This window comes from Varanus komodoensis, unplaced genomic scaffold (genome assembly GCF_004798865.1).
Source record: "Varanus komodoensis strain SLA01 unplaced genomic scaffold, ASM479886v1 scaffold107, whole genome shotgun sequence".
Taxonomy (NCBI): domain Eukaryota; kingdom Metazoa; phylum Chordata; class Lepidosauria; order Squamata; family Varanidae; genus Varanus; species Varanus komodoensis.
The window spans coordinates 436714-458409 of record NW_025335305.1 but is presented as its reverse complement, the minus strand read 5'-3'; the positions used below and the strand labels follow the sequence as shown (position 1 = coordinate 458409).

The 21696-nt window shown below is 49.0% G+C and overlaps 1 protein-coding gene across 1 annotated transcript in view; it reads left to right on the top strand.

The window, feature by feature from the left end:
* Window positions 1–287: 287 nt before the first annotated feature.
* The window catches only part of SLC44A4 (solute carrier family 44 member 4), a 52565-nt gene continuing 31156 nt past the window's right edge, over window positions 288–21696 (top strand). The window contains exon 1 of the mRNA XM_044419755.1: window positions 288–357. Within this exon, the coding sequence (XP_044275690.1) occupies window positions 288–357 (70 nt within the window). The remainder of the gene's footprint in view (window positions 358–21696) is intronic.

The window sequence follows — 21696 nt, the reverse complement described above, 5'->3', positions numbered from 1 at the left end:
GGAAAGGGGCGTGGCTTGGGCTCAGCTGGGCGGAAAGGGGCGTGGCGGAGAGGCAGGTGAGCGGAGCCAGCAGGTGTGTGTGGCCGTGCCCAAGGCAGGGCTGGCGGCGGCGGCGGCGATGGTGATGTCAAAGCGGGCGGGGGAGCGCAACTGCCAAGCAACAGGTTCCAGATCCGAATCTCGCTTTTCGGACGCTTCTGTTTCGCCGCCTTCCGCCCTGGAATCAGGTGGCGCCTGAGCTGAGCGATCGCAGCCCTTCTTCCCGCTTCCCCTTCGCCCTCCTTACTATGGGGGGCAAAAAGAAAAAGGAGGACACCCCTCCCGAAGCTTCCTCCTCTTCTTCCCATGGCCCCTACGGTGAGTCCTTGCAATGCTCTTTGCTTGCTGAGTTCCGCAGGTGCTTGGGAAAAGGGAGGGGACTTGAGGAAGAAAGGCTCGGGGGCTCGGGAAGGTCCAGAACTCGGGGATGCACGGAGGTGACTCACAAGCGTCCCCCTTGTCGCCCTTTCTTCTTTCTTCTTTGGAGCAGTCGGTTCCTGGGGGCGAGATTCTCTGATGTTTACGCGCATAATAGGCAAATCCAGCGTGCGGGGACTTGGGGGGGGGGGTTGAAAGATCGGGAGGCGGAACTTTAGTCCGGCGTGTTTAGCGAGGGGCCTTGCAGGTCCAACTCTGAGCCCGGCATGTTTCCCTCAGCAAATTCCAGGTTTTATGGTTGTGTTGGATAGCTCAGTGAGAGAGTCGCAGAGGACTGCCAGCGCGGATGCCTCTTGCAACCTTCTCCAGCCTGGTGCCCTTCAGATGTGCGGGACTGCAAGTACCATCACCCCCAGCCTGAACGTGCTGGCTGAGGACAACAGGGCATGAGTGTTCTGAAGCAGCACGTCTGGAGGGCATGAGCTTGGAATGCCAGAAGGAAAATTCCAGGGACTTGGGAGATTCCGCTGGAACTATCCAACTACTGGAAGGACAGGCATTGGAAAGCAGTCTGGGTTCAAAATTTGAAAACACAAAAGATGATATTCTGGGTTGGGGTGGTTTTTGTTGTTGTTTCTGGTAGTGTGGTGGGGGGAGACTTAATGCAGGAAAGGGACTTGTAAGTAAAGACAGTTTAAAAAATATTTGATCAGGAAAACAAATAAACTTTAAAACGTTACAGTATAAGAATCATTAAGATGCGGTCAGTATCACTCATGTAATTCCAGGAAATGAGATGTATGTGTGTATTTTTGGCAGGGTGGCAAGCAGGGAGTATCCCCGCCACCCGCGTTTAAGGGCACAGTCCAGTGCATAAGCAAGCAGCAGTCTTGCAGCTTCTGACTGGCTTGCGAATGATAGGATGTGTCCTGTCTGAAGATGCACCAGATCGTGCCCTTAACTTTTTCATTTATACAGCCTCATCCGTAGCATTTTACTGGGTAGCTTGAAGACAGGCTCCCTGCCCTGAGGAGCTTGCATCCACAATTAGACACACGGTCATGGCAAACATGTACTGAATGATGGGTTGGGTTCACGTGCTGATTTCCAGTGGGGCAGGACTGGGGGACTTGTGGTCTACCAACATCTAGAGGACCAGAGCTCCTGTCATGCTGCCCACTGGCGATGCTGGCTGGGAAGGCCTCGGACCTGCCAACTCCCACCGACCCCAGCTGGCATGGCCAGGCGTCAGGGACAAATACAAGCTGCTGTTCAGCGGCACTGGAAGGGCCACAGGCTGCCCGCTTTTACGGCAGAGGGTGCAGACCAAGGGATCGTGTGACCGGGGCACTGGGCTCGGTTTAATTTCTCAGAAGTGACGGGTGGCTGGCGAAAGAAGACCCCACCTGGCAACTCCAGGACGATTTGCTGTGGAGACTGTCTCCAGTGAAGACTTCAGCACTGGTACCTGGGAGGTCGACAGCTCCAGCAGTTTCCTTCATTTGTCTGATAGAGCAGGCTACCTGGCACCCTCCAGGTGTTCTCGCTGGCAACTTCCATCACCTGTGGCCAACCTGTTGAGGCTGATGGATGTTTTAGTCCAAAGCGCCTGAAGGGCACCAGGTTATGTGTCCATTCTCTCGGGGCTCAGCTGTTAGATTCTTCAGCTAAGTAATCAAGTGGAAGGTGATGGAAAAGGCCACAGAGGGACCTCAGTACCAGACCAACCCAAAGGTCTGACTCCTGAAAATCAGACCATTTCGCAGGTGCAATGCTCACGTGATAACAATAAGCATTTATATGGCGCTTTGGACAAGAATGTTCTAAGTATTCTCCTGCATCAACCCTGTAAGGGAGGAGAGCTAATATCCCAGGCAGGGAGGCGAGGCTCAGAGGTGATAGCTTGCCACTTTGGTGAACTGATTGCAAGAGGTGAGGGCATCCCAAGATCTCGAGCTCAGCCTTGAGCTGCTACGCAAACTCCTAGGATCAAGGACTACCATTCAGTCGAAACTTGAGGAAATAAACTTTCCCTGTTTTGCTTCCGAGGGCAAAGTCTGAGATAGCACTGCTACACGATTTTCTGCTACCCACAAGGAGACCAGGAAGCAACGCTTGCTTTTTGTACTTGGAGATCTGCAAAGAGAGTGGCAGGCAAGTGGGGGAAGCAACTACAACCGCAGCTTTCTCTTTCCCTCTTTCACGTGTAGCCTGAGGAATTAAAGAGTGGCTAGTCCTGGAGCTTGTTGCTGCTCGTGTAAACGGGGCCAGTACAGGAAAGCCTTTTCTAAGCTCCTGCTGGCAAGGCGCACACCCCGAGCGCACTAATGCCTTCTTACCTTTTGGCAGCATGGAAGCACTTATGTCGTCTTATACGGAGTCAGAACCCTTGATGCATCCAAGTCAGTGCTCTCTACTGTGGGGGTGCAAAGGAAGCAGATGGGGAATCTTCCCGGAGATCATTGGGTAATTTACAGTAGATCAACAATGACTCCTGGCTTGTTTTAACAGCAGCAACAAGAAAGCTGCATCCATTCTTCTTTAAATTAGATGCCTGAATCTCTGATCTGTGATAACCCCTGTCTGTCCATGCAGTTCAGCTCATGAAATAGCTAGTTTCATGAGTTACTAGTTACTTTTTGACCCTGGACTGAATGGTCTCCTGGAAGTTCCTCTTTACAGAGCCAGTGTGCTGTGGTGGTTAGAGTGTCAGACTAGGAGGACTCAAGAGAACTGAGGTCTTGCCGCTGCTCAGTCGTGAAGCTCACTGGGTGACTTTGGTCAGGCCCCGACTCTCAGCCTACCTACCCCATAAGCTCTTGTGAGGATAAAATAGAGGAGGAAGACAATGTAAGCCACCTTGAGTTCCTTGCAAGAGGGGGGAAAAGACACGAAATAAATGTAATAAACAATAAAATAGAAATAATTACTGCAGTATGAAGAACACTGCTAATATTTCTCATAAAGCTTTATTCTTGCTTCTTTATTCAACAAATCTTAGGCCAGCAACAAAGCTATTTTTCGGCACTGATTTGTTTTAAAAAAGCCAACTCTGCCCATGTGCAGTTTTACAGTTTCAACTCAACTCATAGCACCATCATTGGTTAGGTGACATCAGGTTGGCTTTGGCTTTCTTGAGGGAAGGAGTGTGGCGGGAGGGTGACTGGGAACCCTAATCTTTGATCTCAAGGTCCAATATTAAATGTTCCACAAGGGGCAAAATATCATTGGCTTCCATAACTGCACTGAGCTGCCATTTTGCCTCTGGCTCCATTTGGTGGAGTTTAAAATCTGCCTGCATAGCTTTTTATCAAGCTACGTAGCATGTCAAGTCACCTTTGTTTAGCTGGAAAGGTGATGGTCGGCAACTGGACGGGTAACCACAGGAGCAGGAGGAGCAGGGGGTTGGTCTCAATGGCCTTATAGGCCTCTTCTCTTCTCTTCTCTTCTCTTCTCTTCTCTTCTCTTCTCTTCTCTTCTCTGTTCTACTAATACCAACAAAGTAAGTACTTGATGTCCACCCATACTACTATCTCTTCAGACTTCCTGTGCTTGACCCTAAATAAGGAAGGTGCTGAATCCTGTTGAGTCACACCTTCTTGGAATAAGACGGTATGGGACCTTTCACATTATGCAAATGTCCTTGCCTGGCTCAATGTCAAGTTAATAATCGGCTACCTGAAAAGCAAGAGTCCTTTTAGTTCCGCAACTGCACGATAAGCTGGGAACTAGAAGGGATATGTTTTAGCACATTAAACCAGTGACACAGTTGGGCAGTCTTAGATTCTAGACATAATGGTCCTACTGGGGTGGGGACCACTTAGAAGATTAATTGGATCTGGTATCCTACAGGTGTTTCAGAGTACAAGTACTAGCATTTCTGTCCGTTGGCTATGCTGGGTGGATGGCAGTTGAAAATCCAGAAATTCTGGAGGGCACCAAGTTGGAGAAGGCTGGTATATTGCTTCCAAATGTGCTACATCAGTCCTGCTGCATTTGAAGCCCTCCTAATTTTCCAGGGCAAAACCCTGGATTTCTGCCCCAAAGTCTTACCCTGTTGGCATCACTTCTTCAAACACCAGTTGTGTGGTTGCTGGCTATAACAATTACATAAGATACCATCCCTGCTTGACATGGCCAATTTCTGCTAACACCTTGCTAATCCTGGATGCCGAAAAATTCTCCATCATAGCATCCCTTTAGGGCTTTCTATTTTTAAAAAAATATTAGTATTACTGGCACGTATTGGTCAACAGCCCAACTAGTTCAATATTTTAGTAGCTTAATCATGCTAGGAAAATGTAGATATCTCTTGGAAGGTCTTTTGCACTTGTTCATACTTTGGAAGGATAAACCTGAAGGGGTGGCACTGAGACCAGGAGAGGGGAGGTGCCCAAAAGTCAGGCAGGCTGAGAAACAAGGGTTGGAAAAGTAGTTGTGAGGATAAAATGGAGTGCAGGAGAACTATGGAAGCCACCTTTGGTTCTGTACAAGGAAAAAAGGCAGTACAGAAATGCATTTTTAAAAAGGCTTTCACTGACAAAAGGTGCTGTTGCAATACATATATTAGCCTTTAAGGTAGACTTACTTCCCCAAGCTAGTCTCTTCCAGATGTGTTGGAATTTAAGTCCCATCATTCCCAGCTAGTTGGTCAATGCAGGCTGGGAATTAATGAGCCCTGCAGTCCAAAGACATGTGGAGGTTGCCAGGTGTCCATTTTAAAGAGCTTTTCTAGCTTCCTAAATGTCCACCTGACCTAAGCCTGACACAACCTTGCCATTTCTCTTAATGTCAAGGCAGGTGTAGCTGCCTTAATCTGGAAAGCTTTGGAAACAGGTGCCCCTCTTGATAATTCTCTTCAGTGGCCTTGGCACTCTCTCTGTCTGGACAAAATGGCCCCGTATCCTTTTCTCGCACCGATGAAGGAAGTGGGGAGAGGAGCCAGGCAACAGGTTGCCATGCTTGGACACCAGGGTGCAGAGCAAGAAGCAGGAGAAGGAAGCAGCATTGACAGATATTTGCTTACCTCTGTCTAAATTGAGAATAAGGAAATGTCAGAAAAAAGCTACAACACCCTCCTCTCTGTGCTTTCCCCAGGAAAGTTTCCTCCTGTGGCTCCAGGAAGCAAAAGCTCTTTATTGGGAAGGCGGAAAGGGCAGTGGTGGAGGGCACAGGGAGGTGGCCTCTTTCTCTGTCAGCTCACGTTCTTTTCACTGCTCTGCTTCTCGTTCCCTTTCTCACGGCGACCGGCAGCTGAAACTCAGCACAGCCAGCGAGATGCCCTGTGCTGCTGGGGCAAGGACAAGTGCAGGCACTGCGACAACCAGGAAAAGCCTGCATTAGCGAGACCGGTTTTGGGGGGAAGCGTTTGCTCTGACAGAGCTCCCTCTGCCAGGACTTGCAGCTGGTACTCATCAGGAGGCTGAGCACTCCAGTGGGGCCTGGACTGACCCTGCAAAGACTGAGGTGGGTGGCCTGGTTCTGGCTACCACGTGGAGCCCCGGATCAGCCCAGATCCTGACCCTAGAAATCCGACTCCTGGTGAGCTGCCCACTCACCCAGGAATGCACCTCGGTGGACGCCCACTTCCCAATCCGTGCAAGGAGAGGCCATGTTTGATCAGTACACATGGGTTGGCAGACACAGCGAAATAGAGTCTGGGTGATACTGGAAATACTCCTGAGTAGGCTTGGTTGGGGTCCTGCCGAGGGCCCCGCAGAAGAGAGCCCTGGGCACGCTCCTTTTCGCCACTGCGGCTTGCTTCTTCCTCTGCTTCCCACCCTGGCCCAGCCATGGTGGTGGTGGGGAAATGAGAGCACAGCAGAAGCCACAACTTACTCACTCACTGGCCCTTTTCCTGCCAAGCCAGGGAGAGAGGAGGCCTGGTGCTAAGAGGTGGTCACGGTGGTGATGAGAAGGCAGCTGTGCTGAGAGAGAGCGCCCTGGAGGACGTTTTGCCCAAGACCTCTCCAAAATCTGGAGCTGGCACTGGCAGTCACTCCTGACGTTGGGTAAATCTAATCTGCCATCAAAGGAAGCTGAGTACCGGCTCTGTGGCATTCGAACTCCACCCAGAGAGCAGTGGCGTCTTTACATTTGCATGTTGTTTCTATGAATCGAGAGCAAGAAAACTGATCCTGCTACAGGACATTTTAGGCGATTGTATGGTGGATGCTGCATCAAGGCTTTCTTTCTTTCTGTAATCAAGGGGTGCAGAGCCTCGGGCACCCAGACCAAATCCAGACATGGCCCTGATGCCCTTGCATGCTTCATCTCCTTTCCCCACCTATCTCTCATTGGCTTTTCCCCTGGTTTCCCTCCTTTCAAAACAACTAAAATGCCTCTCCAAGACCTCTTTCTTGGCAGTAAGCACTTTAAGCGAGTGTATACTAGCATTCTGACCCTGCCTCGTTCACATCCGGCCCTGCCGAGCAGTGCAGTGTGGCCCCAAGAGCTTTGCCAAGGTGGAATTCATCCCTCTGGCTGCAGAAGCTTCTGCGCTTTTGTTGTAAACAGACCTCCAATATTTCACGGTGTTCCCCTTACCTTGCTGGCATCCTGAGGACAAACCCAGTATATTTTGCATGCGGAAGAGGTACACAAACTTGGAAAGAGAGGGGAGATTTTAATTTTTCCTTTCACTTCAGAAATGTAAGAGGCGGGGCTGGAATTCCATTAGTGGGAATATCTTTTGGATCTCTTCCCGCTCTCTTAAAGATGCCAAGAGTGATCTTGATAAACTTAAGTGCTGGGCCGAAAGCAACAGAGTGAGATTCAACAGGGACGAGTGCCAAGTCCTCCACGCAGGAAAAAAGAGACCAAATGCATTGATACAAGATGGAGAATATGTGGCTCAACAGAACTGAAAAAGAAAAGGACCTTGGAGTGATTGTGGACAACAGTCTAAATAAGAGCCAACAATGTGATGTAGCTGCAAAAAAGGCAAATGCTATTTTGGGATGCATTAATAGAAGCATTACTTCCAAATCAGAAGTAGTAGCAGCCCACCTGGAATACTGTGTCCCGTTCTGGGCACCAAGATTTAAGAAGGATGCAGGAAAATTAGAAGGGGTCCAGCAGAGGGCAACAAAAATGACCCAGGGTTTGGAAACTCTGTCCTTTGAGGAGAGACTGAGAGAACTGGGCATGTTCAGCCTTGAGAGGAGAAGACTGGGGGGGGGGGGCATGATACTCCTGTGTACCTCAAAGGCTGTCACAGAGAGGAAGGTCAAGATCTCTTTTCGCTGATGCCAGAGTGCAGGACACAGAAGAATCAACTCAAGTTGTGACAACCCAGATTCAGGCTGGACATCAGGAAAAGCTTCCTCACTGTCAGAGCAATAGGACAGTGGAACCAGCTGCATAGAGAGGTGGTGGGCTGTCCCGTACGGGAGACATTAAAAAAGAAACTGGGCAGCCCTCTGAGTGGGATGGTGTGATTATTCTGTTCTATGATTCAACCAAGTGAATAAGGCCCATTAAACACGTGTGTCATCCCTCAAGGTCCATTTGGTTAAAACTCTTTGAGGCTGACTCAGAGTTTGCTTACCCTTGAGTTGCTCTCCACCCAAGAGCCTCGTAGGCTCATCTGGCCACTGGCAGTAGCACCAAAATGGTAATGAGATCTAGCTGCTTAGAGCAGCAAGTGTTTTTTTTAAGGTGAGGGGAGCCATTAACCATGGGTCCTGCTGGATGGTGCATTATGCTTGAAAGATGACTTAGGGGAACGTGAAAGTGCCGAAATGAAAGTAAGGAAATGGCTTTACTGGGAGGAACTACATTTTAAGTGAGAGTATTCTTGGACTCTCTCTCAGACTGGCCTAGCGCCACCATCTCACAGATCAAAACACACTCATCCACTGGAGGAAGGGGGTTGCTGCTCATGGCTGATCCCTCGCCATAATGTATAGGGTACCTCCGGAGGATATTTTACTACAATTCCCACCCTCCATGATCATTGACAGTGTCAGCTGTGTGTTATGGGAGCTGGAATCCACTTCATAAGAATGTGGCCAGGATGGAAAGCAGTAGGGGCAGAACGGTTGCTTGTCCTGAGGAAGAGAAGATCATAAGGGAACCGTTTCTGTGGGCCTTCAACTATCTAGATGGTTGTTATGCACTAGATGGAGCAGAGTTGTTCCTTTTTGTTCCAGGGAGCAGGACCAGAACCTATAGGTGGAAAGCAAATTGGAGGGAAGTGAACTTTGGTTAAACATTAGGATTTTTTTCCCTGATGGTAGGAGCTGTCGCAGGAGTTGGTCATGGTCTTCTCTTTGTTCTGTTCAGTCACAAAGTCGTGTCCGACCCATCGCAACCCCACGGACAACACTCTTCCAGGCCTTCCTGTCCTCCACCATCCCCCAGAGTCCACCCAAGCCCACACCCACTGCCCCAGTGACTCCATCTAGCCACCTCATCCTCTGCCGTCCCCTTCTCCTTTTGCCGTCAAGCATTCCCAGCATTAGGCTCTTCTCCGGGGAGTCCTTCCTTCTCATTAGGTGGCCAAAGTATTTCAGTTTCATCTTCAGCATCTGGCCTTCTAAAGAGCAGTCAGGGTTGATCTCCTCTATGACTGACCGGTTTGATCGCCTTGCGGTCCAAGGGACTCACAGGAGTCTCCACCAGCACCACAATTCAAAGGCCTCAATCCTTCGGTGCTCAGCCTTCCTTATGGTCCAGCTTTCACAGCCATACATTGCAACTGGGAAAACCATGGCCTTGACTATACACACTTTTGTTGGCAGGGTGATGTCTCTGCTTTTTAGTATGCTGTCTAGATTTGCCATAGCTTTCCTCCCCAGGAGCAAGCGTTTTTTAATTTCTTGGCTGCAGTCCCCATCTGCGGTGATCTTGGAGCCCAGGAAAATAAAATCTGTCACTACCTCCTTTTCTTCCCCATCTATTTGCCAGGAAGTAAGAGGACCGCATGCCATGATCTTAGTTTTCCTAATGTTGAGTTTCAAGCCAACTTTTGCACTCTCCTCCTTCACTCTCATCAAGAGGCTCTTTAGCTCCTCTTCACTTTCTGCCATGAGAGTGGTATCATCTGCATATCTGAGGTTGTTGGTATTTCTTCCGGCAATCTTAATTCCTATTTTGATGCCTTTTAGTGCTAGTGCCGTTTTTTGTTTCACCTCTTCCACATCAGCAAAATGTTTTCTTTTGAGGACTTTTTTCATCTGGGGAAACAAAAAAAAGTCACACAGGGAGAAATCAGGTGAAGAGGGAGTGTGGGGCACAAGGGTCATGCCATTTTTGGTCAAAATAGAACAAAATTTTACCACCGCGTGTTGTTCGGGTAAATCAGACATCATGAAATAGGCAAGCATGTTGAAAGAGTCTCCAAGAAAACCTCACTGAAGCCGAACACAGCCTCTCACAACAACCCAGCTGGGTACCCTGATGCAGGTGGGTTCCCGGAACGCTCACTAGTGGAGGAAGCCCACCCTCCAAGGGCCCCCCCCCCCAGAAGATAATTCCTGCTGGGGGGTTTTCATCCTCCCTCATACATCATTGTACATAATTAACTAAAAAGCTCTAACTGGTTTACAAAATAAAACACATCAGCATAATGGTTACGTATAGAGTCAATAACAAAGTTTGCACAGTCAGAGAAGGAGAAGAATCACAGTAATTTCTTTTCCTTGTCCTGGCGATTCTGGTCCTGTGTCACCTCATTTTCATAAGTACCTGGTCATGCACATGTTGTAAGGTGGCTGTATTTATCTATTTATTATTTCAATTTATATGCCACTTCCATAGCTCATGATTGGGCTCCCTATGCAGCTTACAACAATTAGAACAACATTCTAAAATCAGTAATAGTAAAAATGTTAACAAAACATCAGTAATGCAAAAACATAATCCAACAAATTACAATCATTGCGTAAAAAATTAAATAAGCAAACCACGAATAAATAATGCAAACAAAAGTAAAATTATAGACCAGGGTTGTGTTAAAAATAAGTTTACCATCAAAATCAACTTAAAATACCTGGAGAAGAGCTACATCTTCACCTGGCACTGAAATGATAGCAGCGATGGTGCCAGGCACACACCTCTGGGGGCCCTATTCTAGAGGTGGGGTGCTACCACTAAGAAGGCCCTTCTTCTTGCCACCATCCTCCTCACCTCTCTTGGGGATGACTGCTTAAGACGGTCCTCCTCACTTGATCTTATTGGACAGGGGGGATCATATAGGAGGGATGCGGGTGGTGCAGTGGTTTAAACCGCTGTGCTGCTGTGCTGGCTGATCAAAAGGGCGCCGGTTCGAATCTGCACAATGGGGTGAGTTCCTGTTGCTTGGTCCCAGCTCCTGCCAACCTTGCAGTTCAAAAGCATGCAAATGCAGGTACATAAAAAGGTGCCACTTCGGTGGGCTGGTAACAGCGTTCCATGCACTTTGGTGTTTAGTCATGCCGGCCACATGACCACGGAGACCGTCTGCGGACAAATGCTGGCTCCTATATAGGACCATATAGGAGAAGGCAGTCCTTCAGGTTGGATAGTCTTTCAGGAATCCTGGGCCCAAGCTGTTTAGGGCTTTATGGGTCAGTACAAGCACTTTAAATCAGGACCAGATTTCCACTGGTAGCCAGTATTGTTGGTTTAAAACTGGTGTAATATGGTCCTGTGAACTGGTTCTTGACAACATTTGGGCATCCCTGTTTTGAACCAGTTGGAGTGTCCAAACCATGTTCAAGGGCAACCCCACCTAGAATGTATTGCAGTAGTCCAACCAGGATGTCGCCAGGATGTGGGTAATTGTGGCTAAGCTTTGTCAAGATATGGTTGTGCTTGATAAATTAACTGCCGCTGAAGGAAGGTCCCCTTGATCACCAAGTCCACCTGGGACTCAGTGAGAGTTTTGTGGTCTCTGTCCTTTGTGGGGAGCCCAGCGCAAACTCTCCAGAACAGGATCCTGGCCATTCAGCGCATCTGACCAACTGCCTACCGACATTACTTCCATCTTGTCAGGTTTGAGCTTCAGTTTATTGGCCCTCAGTTTTTCTGTCCTGCTTGATAGAAGGCAGTCCTCTATTTCAGGCTGCTCTTCATTTGAAAGGCTGTTCAGTCCAAGGCCATTTAAAGATAAAGGACCTCAACAAATGAGAGCAGTGGAGTCCTTGAAGCTGCCTGTCCACAGTTAGCAGCCTCTGGGTAGCAGACGCCTTCCTGGTCACAGTCTTGCCACTGTGGAAAGATATGCTCCATGTTCATGTACATCAGTCAATGCTACGTTTGTCTCTGCACGTTACATCGTTTATGCGAACGTCGTGCAGTTCTGTGTCATTCTCTTCTTTTCTGGTGATGCTTAAGATGGGATGGAGGTGCTGCTTTGCAGGTTTAAGCTGGATTGGAGTGGAGGGCCATGTTCCCAAGGGGAAGGAAGACGTTTGTCCAGGGCAGCGTGCATGCAGCTGGTGGAGAGAGAGAAGCCCTGCTGGATCAGCCCTAGGGACCACCTATTCCAGCACTCTGTCCACACGGGGCCAGCCAGGAGGCCACAGAATTGATCCCCCAAGCAGGACAGGGCTGCAGCTGCCCTCTCTCGCCCATGTTCCCCAGCAACGCACACACGCCATGTTCCCAAGGGGAAGGAAGACGTTTGTCCAGGGCAGCGTGCATGCAGCTGGTGGAGAGAGAGAAGCCCTGCTGGATCAGCCCTAGGGACCACCTATTCCAGCACTCTGTCCACACGGGGCCAGCCAGGAGGCCACAGAATTGATCCCCCAAGCAGGACAGGGCTGCAGCTGCCCTCTCTCGCCCATGTTCCCCAGCAACGCACACACATAGGCATCCTGCCCCTGATCCTGGAGGCTGCACATATCCCTCAGGACTAGTAACCATTGATAGTGGAATCCTCCATGAATTAGTCCCTTTAAAGATCGATCCCTTTAAAAGCCATCCAAATGAGAGGACATCACTCCATTCTTTGGAAATGAATTCTGCTTGAAGAAGTGTTTCCTTTGATCTGTCCTGAGGTTCCCCCAGGATCAGCTTCATAGGATCACCCTGGATCCTAATATGAGAAAGGGAGAAATTTTTCTTGTACACCATGCGTAATTGTGGCCTCCCAGTGGGTATGTGCAAAACTTAAACTGTGTGGGACACCTCCTCCTCTCTCTCTCTCTCTCTTCCTCCTCCTCCTCCCCCTCCCCCCTTCTCACCGCTTCCCTGTTCTTTTACTTTTTCTCTTCCTCCTTGTTCAACCAGCTGCCAGGGGACATACATGCATTGATTTCAGACAGCTTTAGAGGTAAGGCTGAGAGCTGTCGGTCGCCCATCCGTGGATTAGAATCAGACGGATCCTTTCTCTCTCCCACTGTGCATTGTTCTGCTTTGTTCTACTCTCCAGCCTAAGCAAGGATGCTGTTGGCTTCAGAAGTTGCAAACGTATCATTATCGGGGTCAGGCTTTTCTGTAGGTCACCCTAAAAATAGTCCATGTTGTCACTGCTTGTGCCCCTCACACCCCTCCCCAATTCAGGAATGGATCAACCTACCTACCATTGATATGAGTAACAAGAGCTCTGTCCAAGGGAATTTCCTTATAGGAATGCCTTCTGGCTTGCAACTCTTGCATGCAGCGGGAAGCAGAATAGGTTCCAAATAGTCTGACTGCTTCATCTGCTTTTTGTATGAAGTGTCTCCCCGGAATATTACTGGAACACATTGGGAGCACCACTACTAGGCTGTGACACTTAGCAAACTGCAAAGTCAGGGCTCGGGGCCCATAGCACAGGTGTGGCTGGACTCGCAAGCAGGTACTTTGTGTTACTGACCTGCACAGGTCAGGTGATTCAGCTTGTAAATATTTGCTTGCTTGCTTTAACATGAGGCTGCAGGCTGCTTACATAGCGTTACAAATAAAAGGAAAAGGCATCCACAGACAAAATTGTATGCTCCACCAGCACAGGGTTCTGGCAAATAGATGGTGAAGAAATGGAGGTAGTGACAGATTTTATTTTCCTGGGCTCCAAGATCACCGCAGATGGGGACTGCAGCCAAGAAATTAAAAGACGCTTGCTCCTGGGGAGGAAAGCTATGGCAAATCTAGACAGCATACTAAAAAGCAGAGACATCACCCTGCCAACAAAAGTGTGTATAGTCAAGGCTATGGTTTCCCAGTTGCAATGTATGGCTGTGAAAGCTGGACCATAAGCAAGGCTGAGCGCAAAAGGATTGAGGCCTTTGAATTGTGGTGCTGGAGGAGACTCCTGCGAGTCCCCTGGACCGCAAGGCGATCAAACCGGTCAGTCCTAGAGAAGCTCAACCCTGACTGCTCTTTAGAAGGCCAGATGCTGAAGATGAAATTCAAATACTTTGGCCACCTAATGAGAAGGAAGGACTCCCCAGAGAAGAGCCTAATGCTGGGAACAATTGATGGCAAAAGGAGGAGGGGACGGCAGAGGATGAGGTGGCTGGATGGAGTCACTGAGGCAGTTGGTGTGAGCTTGAGTGGACTCCGGGGGATGGTGGAGGACAGGAAGGCCTGGAGGAATGTTGTCCATGGGGTTGCGATGGGTCAGACACGACTTCACGATTAACAACAACAACAAAACAGCACAGGGAAGACCACTACGTAAACTTGATGCTCAGTGAGCAAATGTTATGGATCTCCACTTGTGAGCGTGAGAGGCACACTCACTGGGGAACGGCCCCTTGTGGGTGCCTGCCTTCCTGAGGGCCTTCAGAGCCGTAGAGCCAGCCCTGATCTCTGGTCTGGTTTTGAAAATGTTTAAACATGGAACTTTCTGGGTAACACTGATATTACTGTAGGAAAAACAATGGAAAGGCTCATAATAGAGAGAGATCTAGTGATGCTAGATAGGGAAGGGAGGCTGACAGCCACAAACACGGCTTCCGCAAACACAGGTCCTGCCAGACAAACCTTGTGGAATTCTATGACAAGGTTTCGAGATGGCTGGATGGAGGGGATGCAGTGGATGTGGTATTCCTGGATTTCACAAGGCCTTTGACAAAGTGCCCCATGATATCCTGGTGGAGAAACTGAGGAGTTTTGGGATACACCAAAGCACTGTCCGGTGGATTAGGGCATGGTTGACTGACAAAAAGCAGAAGGTAACCATTAGTGGGGAATCATCGGGATGGCGGCCAGTGACAAGCGGGGTCCACCAGGGCTCTGTCCTGGGGCCGATCCTGTTTAATCTTTTCATAAATGACATGGAAGAAGGGGTGAACAGTCTGCTGATCAAATTCGCAGATGACACTAAAACTGGAGCAGTGGCCACAACTGAGGAGCAGGTACTCCAGATCCAAAAGGATCTGGACAGACTGTGGAAATGGGCAGGAGACAACAGGATGGTGTTCAATGTGGATAAGTGCAAAGTCTTGCACTTGGGGCATAGGAATAGCTGTCATAAGTACAGGTTAGGTGATAAGTGGCTGGAGAGCAGCACTTGTGAAAGGGACCTCGGGGTGCTGGTCGACTGCAGGCTAAACATGAGTCAGCAGTGTAATGCGGTGGTCAAGAGGGCAAACGCCACCCTTGGTTGCATAGCCAGAAGTGTGGCTTCTAGATCAAGAGAGGTATTACTACCACTCTACACGACTCTAGTACACCCGCAACTGGAGTATTGTGCTCAGTTTTGGGCCCCTCATTACAGGAAGGATATAGCCAGGTTGGAGTCAGTGCAGCGTAGGGCCACAAGGTTGGTGGCCGGTTTGCAGGGGATGCCATATGAGGCGAGACTGAGGGAACTGGGTCTCTTCATCCTGGAGAAGAGGAGACTCAGAGGGGATCTGTTGGTGACATACAGGTATGTGAGGGGGTGTCTCACAGAGGTGGGTAGAGACCTGTTCTCCCCTGCAGAGGAAGGCAGGAGGCGCTCTAATGGAGCAAAGCTCAGGGAACCAAGGATCAATTTAGATGCCAGGAAGCACTTCCTGACAGTTAGGACCCCAAGGGTGTGGAATGGGCTTCCACAAGAGGTCGTTGAGGCCCCATTGGTGCGGGTGTTCAAGGATAGGCTGGACGTCCACATGGTGGGCATGTCGTGAGCGGAGCCGGCTGGTGCCGGAGGTCAGACTAGATGGCCCGATAGGCCCCTTCTGACTCTCTCTGTTTCCTATGTACTTTCAGTAGCACCACATCTGAAAAAAATTGTGGTGTGTCCCTCCTTCATCCTGGTTTTCCCTCTTTTTCTCAAAGTTACAATAAAACATGGTGTGCATCTTTATTTCACTATCTCCAGACTTCACAAGGGCAGATTGTTACCAGGACAAGTGTGCCTCTGTATCAGTCCGCTACCAACCGGCACCGCGACACATGAAATCTTGCAAATGTGAAGGCTCCATAGAATTTTGGGATGATCAAATTCTGTACTTGAATTTCAACTGATTGTCTGCCGTCAGCTCCCGTAAATAGCAGCCACTGTGTTCTGGGGAGTGGCACTCACGGCACTCTTGCAATTTTTAAAAAATCTCCTTTGCATTTATCATGAACAATATTTGTTTGCTGCAAAGCCAGCACCAGACAGTGGTAAGCAAAGCTCTTATCAGATCTCTGCCCTTGCTTGACAGGATGATGCCAATATCCATCCTCCAGTCTGCAGGGAGCACTGAAGGCCATTTGGCTCTTCGTGGAAACTTAGGGAATGCCTCACCCCTGGTCTGGCTAGCCCTGCCTTGGCCATGCAACCTGGCGGTGGCTCTCCCGCATTCAGACAAGAGCTTTTCCAGCCCCAGCCTGGGACTTTCTGTGTGCAGAGCGATTCCCCGCAACTGAGCTATGGTTCTGGCCCCTGGGTTATGACTGTTGAACTAGGATTGGGATAAGATTGAGAGCAGCAGGAAGAGAATGATGTAAGCTGCTTTGAGTCATTTAAGAAAAGAAAAAAGGCAGAATAGGAACCTAATAAATAAAAACTAAACAAACCACAAGGCCTATCATCCCCAACAGGCTGGCCACGTGGAATGATGGGAATTGCAGTCTAGTGCACTCTGGCAGGCACAAACTTTGGGAAAGCTGCCTTATTTGTTTTCCAGCACTTTTTGGTTCATAATCCGCCTGCTCGTGTATCTCTTTGCGGGAAAAAGAGGGAACAAGACGGGCAAAGTCATCAGAACAGAGTGAGCAATGCCCAGTGGCTTTTGGCTGCGAAGATGAATGTCAGCTTTTATTTTCTTGCAAGGAGCTCGGAGTAACTGTGATTAATTGGTCCTCGTCAGCCTGCTGTGAAATAGTTTACACTACGGGCTGACTAGGCCAGGGTGTTTGCCACCTGCAGGGCTGGCCCAAGATACGCTGCCGGCCGAGGCAAGCGGAGGAGGAGGAGATGCCCCTTCCTTGCCCTGTCCGGGAGGCAGCGGGGCTGACGGTCGATTCTTTCTTCAGCAGAGGCAATAGGCCAGCGTCTCCCACCAGGCCAGAGGGGACTTTCGGGAGCCCACAGCTCTCCTCGGAAGTCTTGCTGCCGCTTTCCAGAACCTGTCGCCTGAGGAGACCGGCTCGCTCTGCACAGCGGGAGGACCAGCCTTGGTCCCGTGGCCACCCTTGTGCGGCTCCTGCTCTTTCACCAGGGCAGCCTGAGACAGGCCAAGGCACTCATGGGAGGCTTCAGTCCTCTGTCCCCACAGTATCCCAGCTGGGACTGTGGCTGGGGCTTGGAGTGCGATGCGCCCACTGAGGGCCCTGTGCCAGCCCGCCTCTCCTTTCTGCTGGCAGTCTGGAGTTAAATCTTCCCCTGCCACTGGTGTGTTGTGTTAATCCCCTTGCTCGCCTCTTCCTGGGATTCAGGAACATGGCGGAGGCAGCAGCAAATGCCTCCGGAAACCTAGCACGCTGCGGGCTTCTCCTTACGCTGGGACAGCTCTTGTGGCTCTCCTGCCACAGGTCAGGGCCAGCTGTACAGTGGTGCCGTTGTACTATGGGCAAGAGAAGATCCTCATGGCCCTGCTTTCGTCCCGCGGCAGCCTGCCAGGAGGCTCCATGGATCAGTCTTTGGAGGGCGAAAACTACAGTGGGCGGTGAAGCTCCAAAATGGCTTAAACAAGACCTGCGCATGGTCAGGGACCAGAGAACGTTGACTGATTGTTGGAGGGGGGAAAGCTACCAGAAAAACTAACAAAAAGGAGGGGAATGGAATGGACTCTCCTGGAAAAGGGCGTGTTTGGCTGGCTAGCTCTGGGAACCAGGAAATCCTTGCACAGTGACATTTAACACAGTGACAGATCCAGTCCTCCATGAATGTCTCTATCCCCTTTAAAACCACCCAAACCAGTCGCTTAGTTATGGACCTTAGTTATGTGAAGAGCAACATCCCAGGGTCTCTTGCTCACACAAACTTTACATCTAGCGCTTCTCTCCACTGGACCCATCAGCTCACGAATGACAGAGTTGCCTGTTGCAGGTCTCGGTTTTGGTGAACTGGTCAGACCTGAAATGTGGGCCTTGTGCCTTCACGAAAGGGCGAGCCCTTCCTGCCTGCAGAAAGCCTGGAGTGCTCATTGCCCCGCTGCATCCGTGCAGTTTATTGCACCGCAACCAAGGACAAGTAAATTACATTACTGGCATTCCTTTTGTCATACTGTAATTCTGCTTCTCCGGAAGCAAATGCAATGTGCAGAATCACAGGGCCGGTATGGCCTCAGGGTGAGGCATTCTTTCCTATGCTCCATATACATTCCATTATATATGGTCCTTTATATTAATAGGGTTGGCATATGATCCTGCACGCCCATTGCACTGGGCAAGAATTGTGTCTGACCAGTGATGAGGAAACTTTGCACCTTTTGTTGCAGCTTTGCACCAGAACCAAAACAAAAACAAAAATAAAATCCCAAAACCAACCACCTTCTTCCGGAATCTTGCGCTAGTTGTTCAATTGCATCAGCTGAAGGCTGTGGATTATTTTGTTTCTGTATCTATTTACTAACTACAAGGATCGGCACACTTTTGGTTTGTGGTATCTATATTTTTAAAAATCAGAGTCTCATGGTTCATAGACCAAATCTGGCCCACCTGGGGTCCCAATCCATCCCATGAGAGCAGGTGACCAGCTCTCATCCCTTGGCTCCCAATTATTTGGCAGTTTCCTGCCTTTTGCACAGTATTTTTCCATTTTAAAATGTTCCTAAGGGAGGAAGAGCTCTAAGGTAAAATAGGATGATATTTTGGCTCTAACCCCTTTATCTTCAACCCCACCCACTGTTGGAATCTGGCATCTAAGAACCTCTCCAAAATGGAATTTCACACCCATATGACAATTAAAGAATTGGCATTAGTATTAAACAAAAGCAAGCCATTGAGTGCAAGCTGTATTCTGAAATTGTTTGTAACACAAGTACTGAGCCCATAGGCCTTCAGAAGAACCTACTTCTGTTCCCTTTGATGTTTTTAATGTTTTTAGCAGTCCATTTTAGGACTTCCAAAATGCTTTTGTTGTTGTTGTAAAAGAATAGAATTAGAACAGTCTGTCCAACCTATTGTCTGAGTCTTCTTTCTCTGCTTCTTCCAGAAAAGGCATTTATGTAGCCCTCAGCCTGCCTCATTCATGGAATTGTACAGGGTGTCCAAATATTGTTGACTTGCAATCCTCACATGTTTCCCCTTCGATTTTCCTTATTTCTCCTTAGGGTGGAAACCCATTAAAGACACAATCCTATGCATATTTGAATAAGTGAAAGCCATTCCCCAGCCAACGTGGGAGATTTGTGTGCATAATAGAAATATATACATTTTCCATGCACATTTTTCATATGCGTGCACATTATTTCCCCAACATGTACTGATTTCTGACTGCAAACTGGGAAACCTTGCATTGAAATGGATGCTGCGTGTGTGTCTGTGGGGGGGATGAAAGTCCGTGTGGGATGGTGATGGCAAAAATGAGGCCAAATGTGGTGGGTAGTGTTGGGCCTGGACTCAGGAGATCTGGGTTCTAGTCTCCATTAGCCCACAAAGCTCACTGGGTGACTTAAGGCCAGTCAATTAATAGAAGTATCACTTCCAAATCATGAGAGGTAGTCGTTCCCCTGCATTCCTCACTAGTCAGACCTCACCTGGAATACTGTGTCCAGTTCTGGGCACCAAGATTTAAGGAAGATGCAGAAAAATTGGAAAGGCTCCAGAGGAGGGCAACAAAAATGATCCAGGGTTTGGAAACACTGTCCTGTGAGGAGAGACTGAGGGAACTGGGCATGCTCAGCCTTGAGAAAAGACTTGAAGGGAGACACGAAATCCTTCTAGAAGAACCTCAAAGGCTGTCACAAAGAGGAAGGTCAAGCTCTCTTCCTGCTGAGAGAGGAAGGGTGTAGGACAGGGGATAACCAAGTCAAGTTGCGACAACCCAGATTCAGGCTGGACATCAGGAAGAGCTTCCTCACTGTCAGAGCAGTACGTCAGTGGAACCAGCTGCCTGGAGAGGCGGTGGGCTCTCCCACACTAGAGGCATTCAAGGTGAAACTGGGCAGCCATCTGAGCGGGATGGTGTAACTTGTTGTCCTACAACAGCAGGGGGCTGGACTTGATGGCCTTCATGGCCCCTTCCAAATCTACTATTCTATGATTCTGTGATGGTCTCTTAGCCTGACCTACCTCACAGGAGTGATATGAGGATAAAAGGGAGGGGAGGAATATAATGTAAGCCACCTTGGGTTTTTGCCAGAAAAAGGCAGGCTATAAAATTAAAACTGCATATATGGGATGGCACCAGCAAGGTGATTGCTTGCTGTTTGGTGAGAGCCTGACATACCCAGGCTCACTTCCTTGTGAAATGACATCCTCCTGGTGATGCCGTGCTGGGCAAGAAGCTTGGCGGGCATGCCATATGCAGAGCCAGCTGAAGCCAGGGGTCAGACTAGATGGCCCGGGAGACCCCTTCTGACTCGCTCTGTCTCTGTGTCTCTGCTCCGTCTTCTAGCACCTGACACACACTTTGTGGGTGGCTTTCCCTCTCCTCTGTGTTTTTTGTTTTTTTTTTTTTTTTTTTGTTATTTCCTGGTTGAATTTTTACAGCCTCTCTCTCCTTCCTTATCTCTTATCTCTGGTAATCGTGGTAATTGGACCTGATACAGTCAATAACAGCACTGTCATTGAACTTGGGAAGTGATATGCAAAGACACTCATGCGGATGCTGATAGTTCTGCGCTGAGGTTGTGCAAGCTGCTCTGAATGCACCACGTGACGGTGGGAATGTGAGCTCCTTTCCCCATTCGGAAACCATTTCTACCCTTCAGGTGTTGCCTCCTTCAAAGCGCTACAACAACAAAACCCGTTGCTAGCCTGGCAACCAACCAGTGTCTAAGAAAGGACCCGCACATAGAGCACAAGATGAGCAGTCAGTGTTCAAATTACAAGTGGGATGGAGGAAGGCCGAACCCCTAACCTTGTGTGATGCCCCCCTTAGTACAAGAGGACCCCCTGTCATTTGGGAGCAGCCTGGTAATCTTGCCTTTATGTGGTTATGGGTTATATATTTTGGCTGAATTTAGGCAGTGTTGAGCACTGGAGCTTTGTTAAAATCCTTCTAATTGTCCATCCTTCCCTAATTTAAACATGCTCTCCAGGGATTCACTTTCCTCTAATGACTAGATGTAGCACAGCTGCTTGTGATTATGAAAGCTACTCTGTGTATGGTCTGAGGCACTCTCTGTATTTGACTTAGCTCACACATCTAAGATCTTGCACTAGAAGCAGATTCTGGACACTATCTGGGAGGTTCCAGGTTCACCTTGTAAGACCTGTTTGCAACCCCAGATCCCTTTTTCCAATGTATTGGATTTCACCTCATGTTCATTTTTCACTAGGGCTTAATCCTGCATCAGGGTTCTAGTCCTCAGGAAGACTAGGATGGCCAGGTGTCTTCTTTTACACTTCCCCGAAGGTCTGTCAGAAGACAGTCCTCTGTTTGCAAGCATCCTCTTTTTGAATGGCTGCCCAGGTCAAGTCCAATTAAAAGACCGTGGTCCTATTTGCATTTAGCAGAACCAATCATGGATCCTCAGATGGGGGTGTTTGTCCTTCCACGACTGAAATATGTCAGCTTTTCTAGATGAGGCTTTTAACACACTTTATTTCTATTCCAGGGTAACTATTCAGGGTAACTGTTTCTATTTCATGGTTACTATTAGTGGGGAATGATCAGGATGGCGGCCAGTGACAAGCGGGGTCCCCCAGGCCTCTGTCCTGGGACTGATTCTGTTCAATCTTTTCCTCCATGACCTGGAAGAGGGAGTGGTCAGTCTGCTTATCAGATTCGCAGATGATACTAAAATGGGGTGATGGCCACAACTGAGGAGCAGGTACTCCAGATCC